We start from the raw sequence: 17,102 nt of genomic DNA, 5'->3' as shown, positions 1-17,102 counted from the left end.
CAGGCACAGATCTGTTCAAACTTTCAGAAATGTTAGCCTCAACCGCAATGTTTCATATGTCCCTAAAGGACATAATAGCAAACAAATAGAAAAGAAACCCTGCTAACAAATAACAAAGAAAGCAAAACTAGGATTCTCTCTCTCTAAACAGTTCATTGTAAAACTGCAAAATTTTTGGCTGTTTGTGGGTATAAGATTAATTATTCAAGTTGCCAGATACCAATATAATAATTCTGAAGACCTATGTAATTAAGAATTTAAAAGAAAATAGTTCTTGTTGAACCAATTAGCACATTAATTTACTGGGAAGCCCCGCAATATTCATTTAAGAAAACTAGGTGTTGAATAGTTTTTGAGGGAAGAGTGCTGCCAACTTGTCATACACAGAAACTATATTTCTGAATGAAGAAAAAATAGTGAACCTCAGTTCTCTCAAACAATAAAGATAAAAGTCAATATAAACTCAGATGGTCTGGCTAAGCCACAGGACTGATGAATTAAGTACGCTGGGAAACCAGCAGGCAGTAAGCAAAGTAATTTAAAATACACCAACTACCCCGCACTCCCTTCTTCATGGATGATTTTTTAGTGCACATGTATGAATTATCTAAATCAGGGGTGCTCAACTTCTGGCTTGCAGGACAAATATGGCATGAGAAGCTCTCCATGGATCGAGAAATTTGGTGGCAGCGGAGCAGTGGCAATAAATACGGCCACCCTCCACCAATGCACTGCATAGCAGGTTAGGGCCAGGTCACCCCTTCCCCTCCCCACTCCCTGCAACACCTGGATCAGGCCAGGCCAGGCCAGGCCCCTCCCCACAGGCTGGATGGGGCTGGGCCACACTCCCTTTCCCCCTGTGTGGCTGGGTTGGGGCTGGCTCAAGCCTTCTTTCACCCCTTCCCCCTGTAGGGCCAGGTTGGAGCTGGGATGCTGTCTTTGCGTGTTTGGATGGGGCCCTGCCGCACCTGCCCCATGCCCAATCAGGACCGTCAGCCAGATCTAGCCCGTGGACAGTCTGGGCACTGCCCATCTAACCCACCAGCCAAAAAGGTTGAGCACAACTGGTCTAAATGCAGAAAGTGCTATGAAATAAACCAAGGCAAAAATTTATAATGTGCTTGCTTATCTGTGCTAACTCCCTGTTGTCCATACCCTGAGTATATAAAAGGTGAGTAAGCTACCTTATTGGGAGCTGATGTTTTCAATGTTTTTTATTCTTGAATTATCTTTTTGACCTTAGAAAGATTTAAGTAAAGAAATCAGTTTTCTGGGCCTTGTAAAGATGTGATTCTTCCTAAAATGAACCTATGCTCTATTGAACCTTACAAACACCCATGTCAGCAAACTGACTAACTATATTGCTGCAGGTGCTAGCACACTGAATAGAAGCCATTGCCTTTACACCTCAAGGAAACTGGTGGACTGGGGAAGCTGTTGAAAACTATAGCAGCCACACTTGAATTGGTGTGTGGCCATCCTTAATATGAATACAAAGCCAAAACTTAGTATAATACAGGAAGGAATAACACTGGTGATTGTGCTTCAGTCTGTGTAAAACATATGAAGCACAATCAACCCCAAGCACTTTTGTAAGGAGGTCACTGTAAGAAATGCATTACCTATGCATTAGTGGAGGAGAGATAGCTTTACCTTTGATTAATTGAGTCCTAAATCCAGCTTGTTAAAAAATTGGTATTTTTCACCTTTTCTAGATGACCTGACCCTACACAGCCTGCACGTGTCTGTGGTTGCCAAGTTTCAGCCTCACAATGGCTTTGAGGCGATGAGTGGACTGTACCGTTACCATGAGAATGGAATCAGCCAACTTGGTTTTGACAAGCTTCTCAAATATAATTACTTGTACACCTTGCCAATTATTCAGTGGCACTGGTAACTGTTGCACAGGGTAGGATCTTCCATCCATGGGATCAGGGCTCTAGACACCAGGATTCCCAAGTCTGTGTGGAGTCTTAATGAGCCTAGATCTGCTCTCACTTTTATACTGGAGTGAATCCTGATACACTCTTCAGAAGTGATTGATGTAAATACAACTGGTATAAGTATGAGAACAATCAGGCCATATGAGCTGTGACAGAGGATTTGAGAGTCTTGGTAGGATTTATTTTTTTTTCTTTCTTCATTTCTTTTACTGTAACAAATATAGGAGTTGGGTCTTATATTTTATGGGATGGAGAGCGTATGGGAGAAGGAAATATTCTTGTTATCCTAAGAGGAGGAGGGAGGATAATTCATGTAAACAGTTTTTCCTCTGAGTGAGTGTGTGAGAGAGAACTGAGAGCCAATTCTTAGGGTCTGTAATATTTTGGATAATACAACACCTCTTTCCTGTACTTCAGGTATATCATTCTAATTTAAAGGAAGTATGGGGTAGCTGTGTACATTCATTCATAGAAGCAAGACGGGTTGTGGCAGATAGTGTTTGCATTAACATCATTTAACAAGCCAACTTTATTCCTGATTTAGAAAATACCAAAGGAGTGTCGTAAAGCTTTTAGATTCTGGATTTTGCAGGGGAAAAAAATGTAGTTGTATGGTGAACTGTATGATGTTAGCAAACTTTCAATAGAACAGGAATCTTTAACATGTCACAATAATAGAGTAATATTCTAACCAGTATTTCATAGTTTATCTGATAGAGCCCCTTGTGGTTCAGCGTCTTCTCCAGGCCAAGTAATTTACAAAATTAGATTCATAATGTCAGCTCTCCAAGTGCAGAATGTACTGCTGCTGGATTTGTTATACAGCTCTTTTTGACAGAGCTCTGTTATACTGTTTAGTGCTTTTTCAGTTGTAGTCATATCTAGTGTTCACACTAATGAAAAGCCTATTGTGTCTGGATGGTTTCTACTCATAAAAAAGATGTCAGGAATATTCCCTCAGATAAAAGAAGAAGGTCATCTTGCATGATTATGGCAAGTAAAGAAAGTAACACTCCATGGTTCATTAACTTTCTGCTATAGCCCAAGATGATGATATTTATTAATCAGATTAAAAAAACCCATTGCATAATTTATGCACAGGTAGGGTTACCCAGAGAGAGGCAGAAACCCTTGCTTTAATTTAAAAGTGAGCTCCTTTGAGCATCTAAGAGCTTCATTAAGAGATTCACCTGAGCACAACAATTTATTCTAACAAATTAGAAATAGGGTTAATTTATGTCACCCAAGTAACAGACATGTGGTTGAATTAATCAATGTACGATAGTGCTTTAAGAAGTCACAACACTATATTCACTTGCATTTTGACCTTGTGAAGGGCTCTCCCTGCCCCGGCTTTATTTTTCAGATTAAAAAATGAAAGTAATAAGCAGTAAACAATTTAGGCCAACAGAAATTGAATAATGAAGATTGGTGAAATTATGTTAGATGATGTAATAAGCAGCCAATAAAGAGAATACTTTCTCTAGCCAGCACAACAAAATGTAAAGAATTTTGAGAATTATTTAGAAGGAATGTAAGGAGATAGGCCCATATATATTGAAATGCTCACTGATTTGGTAACAGGTTCCTAACATGATTTCCCTGGCTGAGTAGACAGGAATGTTTTGCTATCAGTGAAGTAATTAATCAAATTAACATTTATTAAAGTGAGGCCATAGGACATGGACCTGGCTTTACACCATCCAGGGAAATTCTAACATAATGGGTGAATTTAACAGCAAAGTGAAAAGGACCGGGACATCTATTCTTTTGTTTTTTTAAATAGTTTTTTAATTCTAATGTCAACCTCCAGAAACAAACCTACCTTGAAACCCTGAGACAATCTGTACTACATCTTCATAGACCATCAGAGTAGCAGATCGTTCAGGAAGAAGGCCAAGGCTCAGTGACGAAAACACTGTGGAAGGTAAGTTGTTTAAGTGGGATATATTTTCAATTTTTACAAAAAATAACACATTTGAAAGAATTTAGATTTAGATAATTCTCGTACACAAAAAGGGTATTTTCTTCTGTTACTCCCAAAAACAGCCAACCCAAACTCCTGTAGCTACAGAAAAGCAAATGTCTGCATTCACAAAAGAACCCATCTGTGTCATACACCATGCGCTTTATTGACAGAGTGATTTGTCACTGATCTAAACAATACAGTTTCACTTTCAGACTCTTCTAAAATGGAAAGCACTTGAGAAGAGGCATATTCCAGATTATGGAACAGAAAACTGTGGGTCAAGAATCTTTATTCCCAGTCCCACTGACATTATGTAGACATACGTAATACACTAATTCTGCCTCTGCTTAAATCAATTTTTCTATGACTTACCTTAAAGAGACACTGACTGGATTAACTCTTGAGATGCTTAGGTGTAAAGAAATGTAAAAGTATTGGGATGCTTCTCTGTTAGCATTGGTAGGTCTAAAGTTTGACTTTTTATTTGTCTACAAAATTACACCAGTCTAACTCATGACTACCCACCCTCTGTGTCACAAAGGTATTATGGGCTTGCCTACGCCATGATGGCAGCCAGCCTCAGCCACAATGCTTCCAAGCACACTCCAAACATGCACACAAGCATAGCAGAGACTGAGGTATTAAGACCTTAAAGATGCCCCAAAGCAGCTTTACTCAGCCTATTTCTGGGTTTGAAGTCTATCTGTAGGAGCAGATGGGTGGGGCACACTTTGGAACACTCTGGCCAGGGCATATTGCCTCAGCACTGTAGACAAGTCCTATATGAAGCAAAACAATATGATTCTAGAATACAGTATGGAAAAGGGGTAATATGCAGGGAGTCTGCTGCAGGAGATTTATACCCACTATGCTGGAGGGGAAGTTGGGGGGGAGGGAGAGGGGAAGGGCAGGGAAAGTATATCCTGTATGCCAATCCCTTCTGCCTAGGGAACCAGGGATATGTACCATAGCTACTTAGCATACTTCAGCCCTGACATCATGACAACGATAAGGAGCAGTTCTCCATCCACTCCATGGCTGCAAGAAGAAGAGGGGAGGAGGAGGGGGAAAGAGGAGGAATTCTATGTAGACTGAATATTTTTTAGGCCAGGGAATGTGTGCATGTGTTTGGAAAGTGCCTAACACATTTTGGAGCTATCACGATCTGAGGAAGAGATTTTCAAAAGCAAAGCCCCCTTAAACTTTTACGTGCTTTGGAAAACTCCGCCTGAATTATTCCTCTAAAAACTTTATAGTAACAAATCAGAAATCTGTACTCTAGATATCCATTTCAAGTCACTCATGCACTTTTTAAAGAGCAGTAATTTTATTTTTAAATTAGGAGAAATATATAGATAGTGTCGGTTTAACAAATATTAACTTAAAAATTCCCCATGAGCGCATGTGAGCATTAATAAATCACACAATAATTACTTAAACTATAGCTACTTTATAAAAGAATTTACTTTTTAATATTCTGCATATCAAACTAGAATTTTAGCTTAGGGAACACAGTGAAACAGCTAAATAACAGGTAGTGTTAAAGGGTTCAGTTACAAAATCTGTTTGTTTTTACTTCAGTAATTTAATTTGCAGGAGTGAAAGCCAATGTAATTCAAGCACCGTAGGGAGCTGAATACAAGAATACATGCCAATGTTTTTTCTATTGCATGCTGAGCCACCATTCATGAATAGCCTTTGAACTTCTTTTGTGCTTTTTGCATAATCATTACTCAACGTGACAAATTCAGGGAGCAATAGATTTTGGGGGCACAAAAGATTTTTATGATAATTTGTAACACAGGCCAGAGGATTTTCCTATATTAATATAATCTTCCAGTAAAACAGCTGTGCTTGAACTAGTGTGGATACTTTTCTAAAAGGAATGCCTTGTAATTATGCTTAATAGACAATGATGGAGAATTTACTATGACCCTTAGTAAGGTGTTCCCATGCCTAATTACATAATACAATGTCTGTTCAAAAAGTATCGAGACTGAACGTGTATTACCGGTACAAAGTATTGGGTGGGGAGTGTGGCTTTGCTGGACACGTCTGGGCATGTTGGGAATCCTTTGGATAGGTTTGCAGCTCCTGGTGTTTCCCCAGTTTTCTGTGGCCAGCGGTTGAAGTAAGAACGTTTGTGTCTCGCATCCCCTTTCGTTATGTCAGAGTATCCAGGACAGTGTGTGTGCATTAAATTTTACATGAAAATCGGGTAAACGGCAAGTGAAACATTTGAATTACTTAAAATAGCATTTGGTGATGACACTATGAGCCGTGCAAGAGTTTTTGAATGGTATCATAGGTTTAAAGAAGGACGATCATCGGTCGAAAGTGATGAGCGTTCCAGATGCCCTTCAACATCACAAAATGATTAAATGTGGCAGCGGTTAGCAGTTTGGTTCTAAATGATAGGTGACTGACTGTCCAAGAGATAGCAGCAGAAGCTGGAATTTCTGTTAGTTCATGTCATTCAATTCTAACTGGCGATATGGGAATGAAATGACCAGAAAAATGACCAGAAAAGTGGGTGTCCGACTCTTGGATGTTTCACCACGACAACACACCTGCCCACTCAGCACAGCTTGTGAAGCAATTTTTAGCTAAATTTTAACCAAACACCATATCCCCACAAGTGCCACAGCCTCCATATTCACCTGATTTGGCCCCATGCAACTTTTTTATCTCCACTCAACTAAAAAAAACCTTGAAAGGAAGATTTTGTGATTTGAAAACCATAAAACAAAATGCGAATGAGCAGCTTTTAGCGATTCCACAAATTGCTTATCAGAGGTGCTTCCAACAATGGCAGAAACGTTGGGAGAAGTGTGTGGCTGTAGAAGGAGCATACTCTGAAGGAGATTAAGCCGAAACCCCTGTAAATAAAATATTTTGTTTCCTACAGCATCAGTCTTGATACTTTTTGAACAGCCCTTGTACATTAAAAAATTGTGCTTTATCTTTTAATTGTTTCTTCTTATACATTTGTCACTGTTTCTTCTTATACAACCACTGTTTCTTCTTATACATTTGTCTGCTAGACTGAGGAGCCCTCCACTTTCAAATTCTGTTCTATTCCACTAATTACATCCAATAATCCCAGAGACATATTTTCTAGGATAAGAGTTCCATTACCTGTAAGTGTGGCCATCGTTCTTCATTCCCAGGCCCATACCCATTACAAACTCAACTGTTTGCCTTCACTGAACTTAGCAAACAATTTAGATTCCTTGCGCAGCGACCCATCTATCTTATCATTTACCACTCTCCTAAGCCTTGTCTCATCTACAGCCTTCTCCAGTAATGATTTTATGTTTTCTACCCAGGCACTGCCAAAAATGTTAAAAAATGAAGGACCAAGAATTGACCTTGTGGAACCCCACTAGACATCCAGTGATTCCTAACTTCTGTTACAAGGAGACATATCATTTAGCCCATTTTAATGTGTATTTCTGTAATGGAAAATCATCGCTGTTGCTCACGATATTGAAAATTGCCAACTCAAATGCCTTACAAAAATCTATGTATGTTTTATCAGCATTATGACTAATCAACTAAACTAGTAAGCTTGTCAAAAAAAGATATTAAGGGTCCCTCTATGCATACAGGTAAAGGCACAATGGGATCTAATGTGCAGTACATACAATCACCCCCCCAGCCATACTACGTGTGCTTGGCAGGACGCGTGATCATGGAATTGCACATTAGATCCGATCGCACCTTATCGCCGGTGTAGGAGGAGCCTGATCCTGGGCTCCCTCTGCACTGGCTAGAAGCAGACTCCTGCAGCTGGGAACCCCTTCAGCAGTGGTTCCCCACACACCACTGTGACTGGGAGATGCAGCTGCTGTGATCTCCCAGGCCCAGGGACTCCATGCAATTCCAGGCCTGGGGGAGACAGGCAGATGCAATCTCCCAGCCCCAAGGGCTCCACATACCCCTGCCTGGGTCCCAGCAATGGGAGGTACACTGCTGGGAACCAGCATTTGCAGCTGTGAGACTCTGGGTCCCAGCAGCTGTGGGGTGCTGCCAGATCATAGTCGGCAGCAACTGGGGATGAGGTCCCCTCAGTTGTGGGACTCCCAGCCTCAGCTGAACATGGTGTATTCAATGGTATACTCCATGGTCATCTCCAGTTACAGGGGAGACCCTGCTACACATGTAAATTAAAGCTGGAGACCACCCAGCTATCAAGCTAGTATACATTTTTTGAGGTCTAACTTTACAGCTGTTTGGACAATTTTATGGCATGATGGGTACTTTGCATGTGTAGCTGGTTTCATTTAGTTGCACAATTTACAAGCCAATTGTGCAATACCTGCACCAGGTAGAGGGGACCCAAGTTAATTTGGTAAGAATTACCTGCCACCTACCCATCCCAGACATGTTCCCCTGCTTTACTGTTTTATCAATCAAATTCTGTATCATTCATTCCATTATTTTGCCCAGGGACTACATTAGATTGATAAATATATAGGTACCCAAGTTTAGCTCAAAAGAGAACCTTGGACCCAGAGACATCCTCAACCAGTTCTTCTAAAACTCTTGAAAGCCAGTTACCTGGACCTGCCCATTTAAAAGTGGCTAGCTGTAGTTGCTGCTGTTTAACATCATCCTGAATAACTTTTGGCAAGGAAAGTATTTCATCATCATGTCATTAGAATACATCATCTGTTTTTATCCTCAAATGCATAACAGATTTCTTAAGCATTTCTGCCTTTTTTTTATTATTACAGGCAATTCCACCATGTCCATCTAGTAAACTAATTAATGTCCTTTTTAATGCCATGCTTTAATTCTTCATATGCTTAAGCTCCTTTTTATCATTTTTAACTCTGCCAGCCCTGGGGGGTTTTGCCAAGGGGTAAATACCATTAACATTTCCTCATACAAATGGCCTAGAATAAAAGTTAGTTGTTTGGGAACTTATGAGAAAAAGAAGTGAAGATATGTCAAAAGAAGAGACTCTTCCCTTAATTTTGAATCTCCACCATTAGTGGAGTCCTACTAAAAGGAGACAGAAATTTTGGACTTTAAAATAGGTCAGCAGGCAGAAGGCTGCATTACGCATAGCATTTTATCACACAATACTTTTCATGCTCAGGACAATTTACAAGGTCATTAAAAAGCACCAATTTACATAAAGATAACAATGCCTAGATAGCCAAGAATATCTTCTATAATTTGTTTAGTAGTAGTTCAAGAAATGAACTGTTAATTAGAGAGGAATTGTTATTCTGTTCACAGTTCTTTTTTTTTTAATATTTTTTCATATATTCTCCCTTGCAGCTAATTTAATTGAAACAGAAGGACTGACTGATTAAGCCGTAAAGTCCTGGAAATTATTTCAGTTGCTACTTAGACAAAGTTAAATTGTACCCAAATTAGAGGGGGGAAGAGGACCATGATTGCTCTTATGCTCTTCCAGCAGCATCACATCATCAGTGGTTATACCGCTTTTTAGCATGTGGCTTTACCAGGCATGCTTTTTTGCAATACATGATAAGCCCACTATACTGCTGCCTGAAATGATATATCTGGTCTGTGAAGAAAAGCAAACAGACAATAAATCCTGGACCATACCCATTCCTGCATGAAACCCTTGCAGGTGCAGGAGTATGCATTGGTAGAGTTCACTGCACTCAATCCAACTAAACTTGGATGTTCTGCTCTTTTACTTTCAGTATTTTATTCAGCTTGGACCAAAATCCTTTTTTTTGTTTGTAGTGTTCCTCACTTCCTGGTTCTGATGAACTGACAATGCTGCACCATTTGTGTTGTAAACACCAATGATAAATGTTTAAATACATATATATAAACATATAAAAACATTAAAAAGTTTTGTAAAAAAAAATCCTTTCCCCCCAAACATCAATATTTGGAGCCTAAATTACTGAACAACGTCTCTTTTAAGAGAGTACATCAAGGAATAGATATTCTGAATTTGCATTTCTGAATCTGCTTTTGAATGTCTTTGTTGCAGATAATTAATCAGGAAAGGTATTAAGTTCCAGGTAAAAATAACAAAAGAGTGGATTTCGGTCCTACTGAAGTCAATGGAAAAATGCCTCTTGATTTCTATAGGAGAATGACAGAAGGCCAAAGAAATCTTTTTGTTCCCTGAAATGTGATCTTATTTCATTTTCCAAGAGAGAGGCCTGTTTGAAATGTGTACATATAGGTACAGCTCAACCAATTTCATCAACTTACCAAAACAACAGCACTACATTTGATTCTCTTCCCTTAAAGTCAATAGCTGAAAAATGTCATGTAAGTAAAGATTCTGGATTATAAACTTCATTGCTGAACAGCAAGAAAGATTTCTACATCTCCCTGCCTGCCATCTGACACCAACAGGGAAGGAATCCTGCTTGATCTGCACAACAAAGAGCAACCCCACAAAGACACTCTCATGGACCCAGAGGAACAGATTTCCAGCTTCTGCTTCCTCTGTGCAAAAATGAAGTTTATTTCCTACATATGGGGACTTTTTACCATCTTTAACTTTCCCTGAGCCTGATGAAGGGCATGTGAACTGGAAAGCTTGCAGAAAAAAGATTTTTTTTTTTTGCAATTTCTCAGTTGGTCCAATAAAAGGTATCATCTCTGAACGAAGAGTTCTAGATTTTTGCTTTTTTATGTAAGTAAAGCTGTATTCTAAAGATAGGTAAGTGATATAAGGCTGGTGCCACAGGATGCATTTATACATCAGTTAAGGCTCTCAGAAATATGGAAAGAATGCTAAGGAAGCTGCCACTTGAGTGATTGCTAAAACTAAAGAAGAAAGTCAAAGAAGCTTCTAGTTTTGGAAGAGACCAACTTTTTTTTTTAAAGCAAATTAAGGTAGGTAAGCAAACAGCATATTGCTGTGGGGAAAGCAGAAGACTGGTAATCTGAAGACAACAGTTCTAGTCCCAGGTCTGTCCGAGATTTCCTGTCTGACTTTGGACAACTCACTTAACCTCTTTGCATCTCAGTTTCTTCCTCTGGAACACGGCGATAATACATTTACATGAAAAATTATAATACTTCTCTCTGAAATATATGTGCATCTGTCCTATTGGAAAAAGTGGTTGTGTCAAGATGCTACCAGGCATTTTTGCACCTGGCTAGAAGACTATAGCTGGACATGGGACAGAACTGACGAAAAAAGGACTACTGTCAAAGTCTAGGGGGAAAATGTACTGGTACAATGCAGCTGCCAAAATAGCACACTGCAAAATAGAGCTCCCATACAGAAAACTTGTTAACTATGTTTCTTATTTTCTACAGATGGTGGACTGCAGAAGTGATAAAAAGTTTTAAAAAGCTAGTGTTGATTGGGTTAAATGTTTTCAGCATCTCATCAAAGAGATTCAAGAGTAGACGGAAATCCACAAAGAGAAACGATTTCACACTGGCGAGCAATCAGAGCAATCACTATGTTTATCAAATTACCCATATATTTTTCCCCAACAGCCACCCAGGATTGCAACCATTAGCATTAAACATACAAAAACATACAAAACTGTATAACTTCCTTTAGATGCAAAATCTTACCTCAGAACAAAAATAAAGATCTCTTACCAGGCAATCTTATAGGTTTCCATGGTGCAGAATTTGGCACGTAAGCATGTTTACTAGCAGTAACAAACAGCTGATTGCCCAGCTTATACTGAAACTTGATGGAGGCAGTGCCATCTGCTCCTGAGGTTCCAGAGGCAATGGAAATCTGGTTGCTAAAAATCTCGATAAAGGCTTCGGTTACTGGCTGATGTGTGGTGGCATCACTTACATGGACCTTCAGTGTCACTTCTGTAATGACAAACAAAGACAATAATTATCCTTTGAAAATCTTTAATGGGCAGCAGCAGTTAGAACAAGTGAGGATGCCAAAGGCAAAAGAGATACGGGGCCCAACACTAACCTCTGACATAGATGTCTGATACCATCTATCTTCCCTACCTACTATTCTCCGTTCAAAGTTACTGCCCTTTTGATAACTCTATGGAGCTGCCATCTGGCAGAACCTCATGCACAAGCAAGATATTTCACACACATACAGCTGCTTCTGTCACACTGCAGGCCACCTGCTATGCCTCTGAGTCCTTATTCTACTGATAGCACAGACTATGCAGGTGCTTATACTGCAGCTATCACCATGGAATCTGGGCAATAGCCAGTCAGTCTGTCTGAGCAGAAAACAGCAATCCAAGGCAGGAGGTTTTATATGTATTGATTACTGCAGTAATCAACTGACACAATGGCATGTATTTTCCTTCTTCAGAGTTAACCTGTCCTTTTCCCAGAAATTAATTATTCTTAAAAGAATTCCAAGATGTATGGTGTCTGGCCACTGAAACCCTTATGACTTTAAGGACAGGGACACACATTACACATAAGCCGATTTAAGTGATCAGACTTAACTGACTTGGCTCAAACCGGTCTGTACAGTGTCTGCCCCAGACTCCTTGCTGGTTTAAGATAAACCAGACTCCCCCAGCATCCCAGCAAGCTCTCTGGGCTGGGCGGGGCTCCCCTCAGACCTGGCCCCTCCCCTCTGCTCCCTGGCTGGAGCTCAGCAGAGACTGCAGGTATGGGACCAACTCGTGTCTCCTGCTTTCCCACCTTGAGCAATTCTTGCATTCCCATACTGTATCTCAGCAGATAAACTATTCTCCAAAGCACTGAGATGATCTAATGCAACCTTCTCCTTCCTGTTCATGAGAGTTCAAACCAATTCCTCACTAACAAGCACATGGCTCATTCTCCATATGCAAGTTATTTCTTCAAGTGCTGCAGAAGAAATACAGCATGATCTCATGAATGTTTTATGAATGTAAATGAAATATTATCTTACATAGAACAATACTGGACATGGAGTTTTCTTACATGCATTAACACTTAAATTATTAGCCAAGGCTTAAAAAAATTGTTTCAGTAATATGCAGGCAGCAGACAAGCAAGACATGGTATTAAATAGAATAGCAAAGAATCCAACATAAATCTTTGTAAATTCCAAGTTAAATGACATAACTGAGCATGTAGATGAAAGCAAGAAACAACTTCAGAAAATAAAGCTTACAGGGAATTTTTCATTGTGACGGACCAGCTTTAGTGCTTCATCACTTTAAGGGCTGGAGCAGGCAGCCACCAGGTGGCTGACTGCAGTGGCCATTTTCAAACATAGGCCAGAAAGGCAGCAGTCTGGGTGGAGCAGCCAAGGAGGCAACATCAGGCTGAGCTGCTCCTGGAACACCTTGGAGGTAAGGATACGAGCTTCAGGGGATGGTTTGGAGGCTCCTGGTCCTGGGTATGACTTGAAACTGCACCCTGCTGGGGAAGGGTGGCTTGGTAGCACGGGAGCCCCCAGAAAATGCCAGGCCAGTTACATCCCTGGTGGGTAGGGGCATCTTAAAACCTCAGCCTCCACTATATAGTGGAGAATATACAAACTATGGGGCCAGGCACGCTGAAAGAAAGGCACCTGAGGCCCTGGGGGTGTAAGACCCCAAGCCCATGAAGGGGCAGGGTGGAGCCCCAGTGAGTGGGGAACAGAGGGGTGGGAGGCCAGTATGTGGGGCCAGGGGCCCAGTGTGTGTTTGTATATATTTATATATGTTTATGTAGAGTTGCCCCGAGAGTGGCCAGGGCAAGCTTGGCCCAGGTCAGGAACTTGGCTGGCCACTACCCAGGGGAGGGTTGTGGGAGAGACCCAAGAGACTGTACGTCTGCCACCCAAGGCATGATCTGGATAAAGCCCCAAGACCTACGGGACCTGCTCCAAGAGGGAGCAGGGCGGAACAAGTTGTTGATGCGAGAAAGAGACCCTGTGAGAGGGGGTGGAGTGTGAGAGGCCCTAGTGAGAGGAGGGTGGTGTGAATGTGCATATGAAAGAGGCCTGATAATGAGGGCTGAGTTTGGTACGGCTTTAGGTCGGGTGTATAGCAAGAATTTATGATGCCATCTGCAAGGTGTGGGCCACCATGTAGGGAAGGTTCAGAGCAGTGAATATCACTCCCCTGGAATTGGGGCCTGTAATGGGTAGTCTCCCGCATTTTCCACCAGTTATGGGAACAGCGAAGTCATGGTAGGTGAGACTGGGTGGACTGCCCCATGGAGACAGGTGGGTGGGCCAACTCAAGACTCAGTCCCAGGTTTGCCCCGTCTCATTCATCTAATGAAAATTTTTCAAAACAACAGTGCTTTTCTCAATGTGCATCAGTCAGAAATTAATCAGAACCCTTCATAAGTATAGATATTCTGTCTGAATTTTGAAGTAAAACAACCACACATCAGACAGTCACAAACAAAAATCCCATTATTATTCATCCTCATCATTAATCTCTCATTTTATAACTTGGCAACCAGACATACCAATTTAAAAAAAAGTTCAGAGTGAAACATGTTCTAGCCATTAAAGATCCTGTGTTTGTTCCCAATTTCATACTTACAGTAAAAAAAAAGTCCAACATATGGAGGGGGGTGGGTGGGGAAGGAATATACACCTAAAATGCAACACACATATATACAATGACTCCTAAGCCCCACCTTAATCAAGTCCCACACTACATTACAGTTATGAAGCAATTAAGTGGTTAATTGTGCAATTACCTTGAGACCAGCTATACATACCTATCACACTATAAAAAAGTCCAACCACCTATAAAGTTAGATCTAAAAAAGATGTACTAACTTTATAGCTGGTTACTAGTAAGCCTTAATTTGCATGTGTAGCAGGGTCTCTCCTGCAGCTGGGAGCCCTCACAGCTGAGGGGTGCACCGTGCCCACCTGGGGCTGGGAGTCCTGCAACTGAGGGGACTCAGCCCCAGCAGCTGCTGACTCTGGGTCTTGGTAGCACTCTGCAGCTGCCAGGTCCTGACAGCATGCTTCCTTGTTTCATGCAGCCCTGAGGATGGGAGACTTGGCAGCCATGAACTCCCAACCCTGGGGGTTTCATGCACCTCTGGGGCCCCTCAGCCTGAGACTGGGCTCCCTGTGCATTGGCAATAAAGAGTGATAGATCTAATGTGGATGGGATCTAATGTGTGGCGTGGCAGGAGGCACAATTGTTTGGATAGCACATAGGATCCCATTGTGCCTTTACCTGCATATGTAGAGGGGCCTTATGGGCATCTTTACACGTGCTCTGGGGTGGAGGGGGAGGGGAAGGGCATTTTAATTAGAGTGACTCTCAGCAGCTACTCTAATTAAAATGCCTACAGCGTCTCGTGTATTCAGCATCTTGCACTTCAAAATCATGGTGGGGGTGCTTTAATTAAAGCTTGTTCAATGAGTTTTAGTTAAAGCACCCCCGCCGCCAGTTTGAAATGCAGGGATGCTGAAGCTGCTGGAGCATTCTAATTAAAACGCTCCAGCAGATTCAATTAATCAAGTCTGCTCAATCTGCTCAATTGAGAACATGTCAGAGCAGGCGTTGTGCATGTGTATAGGTGTCCCAAGTGACTAATGCAATCTGGTATTGAAGATAGTTGCATATACAAATACAGGGCTCCTTTGATTACTGTATTTACAAGCAACAAGGCAAGTAACAAAACAAGCTGCTTTTTGTTGTTGTTTTTTAAATGCTCAAGACAAGTTCTCTTAGATCTGAAGCCACATACTTAAGTTGTTGGCATTTTTTTCCTTTTGATTTCTGTAACAAATGCAAAGAACAAGTGCAGCAAAGAAAGAATGAGGCATACACAGAAAGAAGAGCAAGTGAATGAGACAAGCTGAACATTATGGGTACAAGATAGTTCAGAACATAAGAGAGCGGAAGAGGTACTCTGACACAACTGAAATTAGTTATATGCTAAAGGAGTTCTACAGCATAACAGATGAGGAGGGTTATAAATTGAAAAAAGCAGGTCAGACCAATTCAAATATTTGTGGAAATTTCATGTTTCACAATTGAGGCTGGTACTAGAAGTGATCAAGTGATGAAGATTGTGAGTATATATAAAAATCAGCATGCAAATCTTTTCTCTTTCTTAGAAAAGAAAGCAAAAAGAGGAGGAAGACCTAAGGGTTCTTTTTCCAGGACTCTTCTTTCAGATGTTGTGTTTCTCTCTCTTCTCCCTAGACAAAGCTAACTATTAAGGTCTCTTCCTGTGTCCTGTACGAAGCACTAAATGGAGGCTCTCCTGGAATACTGCTGCCAAACCAATATAATAAAAAGGCAATGAACAGGAATGCTTGCTTCTGCTCTGGGAAACTAGGGACTGAAACTGGGTGACCTAAAAGCTGCTTCAAATCAGGATCTTTAGATCCAAGACCCATTTTTATCTTTTATTATTTTTTTTTCTTCTAAAAGGGAAAAATCCTAGCCAACTGAACTAATTGTTTATCTCAACTGACACACTTACCAATTGTCAAAGACTTACTTAATCAAGGGTTTTCTCTTACACACATTCCTTTTCTTCTTATCTAATTCAGCAGTGAAGTCATGAGTGCTGAACCTATGGCATCACAATAATTTCCATAGCAAAAGACTGGTTACAGTCTTCAAGCAGGAGACAGATTCTTTGTCAAATACCAAATGGTGCTAAGAGTAGAGCCCCACAGGATCATATCCACAGGTCAAAGGAAATCTGCCTGGTGGAGAGCAGTCACAGGCAGAAGTTCAAACACATGTAGGAATCTAAGGAGGGCTCTAAAGTAGCTGGAAAATTGGTTGAAGAGCAGAGAACAGAGTGTACTGTGGAATAAAGAGTATGTACTATTGAAGACACAACTGAAGACACAGGAGAAAGTTCTGCAGGATTGTACTAGTGTAATTCTCCCCATACAAATCTGTTATGTTCAATTATTACAGGGAACAAAGTGTTTTTTTGTTTCTCCAGTAAAGTGTTGGAGGGAATGAGGAAAAAAATAAGGATCGTAGTGTGATTACAACTGTACTGCTAAGGAAATACAGTATGTCCCAAATGTGTAAGGGACCCGGCTTTACTAAGTTCTCCTTTTTCGATGATGTCCACTGGCACTATTTAGAGAAGTAAAAACAAGACATGGCTTGTTTACACGTGACACTAAATGCATTTTCTGGGGGCATTAGGGGGAGGTTAAATTGCTTAAAATGGCTGCCTGATATCAGGTAAATCAGGATAGAGGAGACTAGTGGGGGGGTGGGGTTGGAGATCCAGCAGGCTGAAGGGGATTGGGGGTCTGCTGGGGGTTGGGAATGGAGGCACAAGTCATGGGTGGG

General features: G+C 41.0%; 1 protein-coding gene across 1 annotated transcript in view; it reads right to left on the bottom strand.

Annotated features, from left to right (window-relative positions):
* FAM171A1 (family with sequence similarity 171 member A1) overlaps positions 1-17,102 on the bottom strand; it is a 59,861-nt gene that overhangs the window by 34,944 nt on the left and 7,815 nt on the right. Inside the window, exons 2-3 of the mRNA XM_006031704.3 lie at positions 11,482-11,709; positions 3,769-3,861 (exon numbers count right to left, since the gene is read on the bottom strand). Coding sequence (XP_006031766.1) covers positions 3,769-3,861; positions 11,482-11,709 — 321 coding nt within the window. The remainder of the gene's footprint in view (positions 1-3,768; positions 3,862-11,481; positions 11,710-17,102) is intronic.

This window comes from Alligator sinensis, unplaced genomic scaffold (genome assembly GCF_000455745.1).
Source record: "Alligator sinensis unplaced genomic scaffold, ASM45574v1 scaffold114_1, whole genome shotgun sequence".
Taxonomy (NCBI): Eukaryota; Metazoa; Chordata; order Crocodylia; family Alligatoridae; genus Alligator; species Alligator sinensis.
This window is presented reverse-complemented; position numbering and strand designations above follow the sequence as displayed.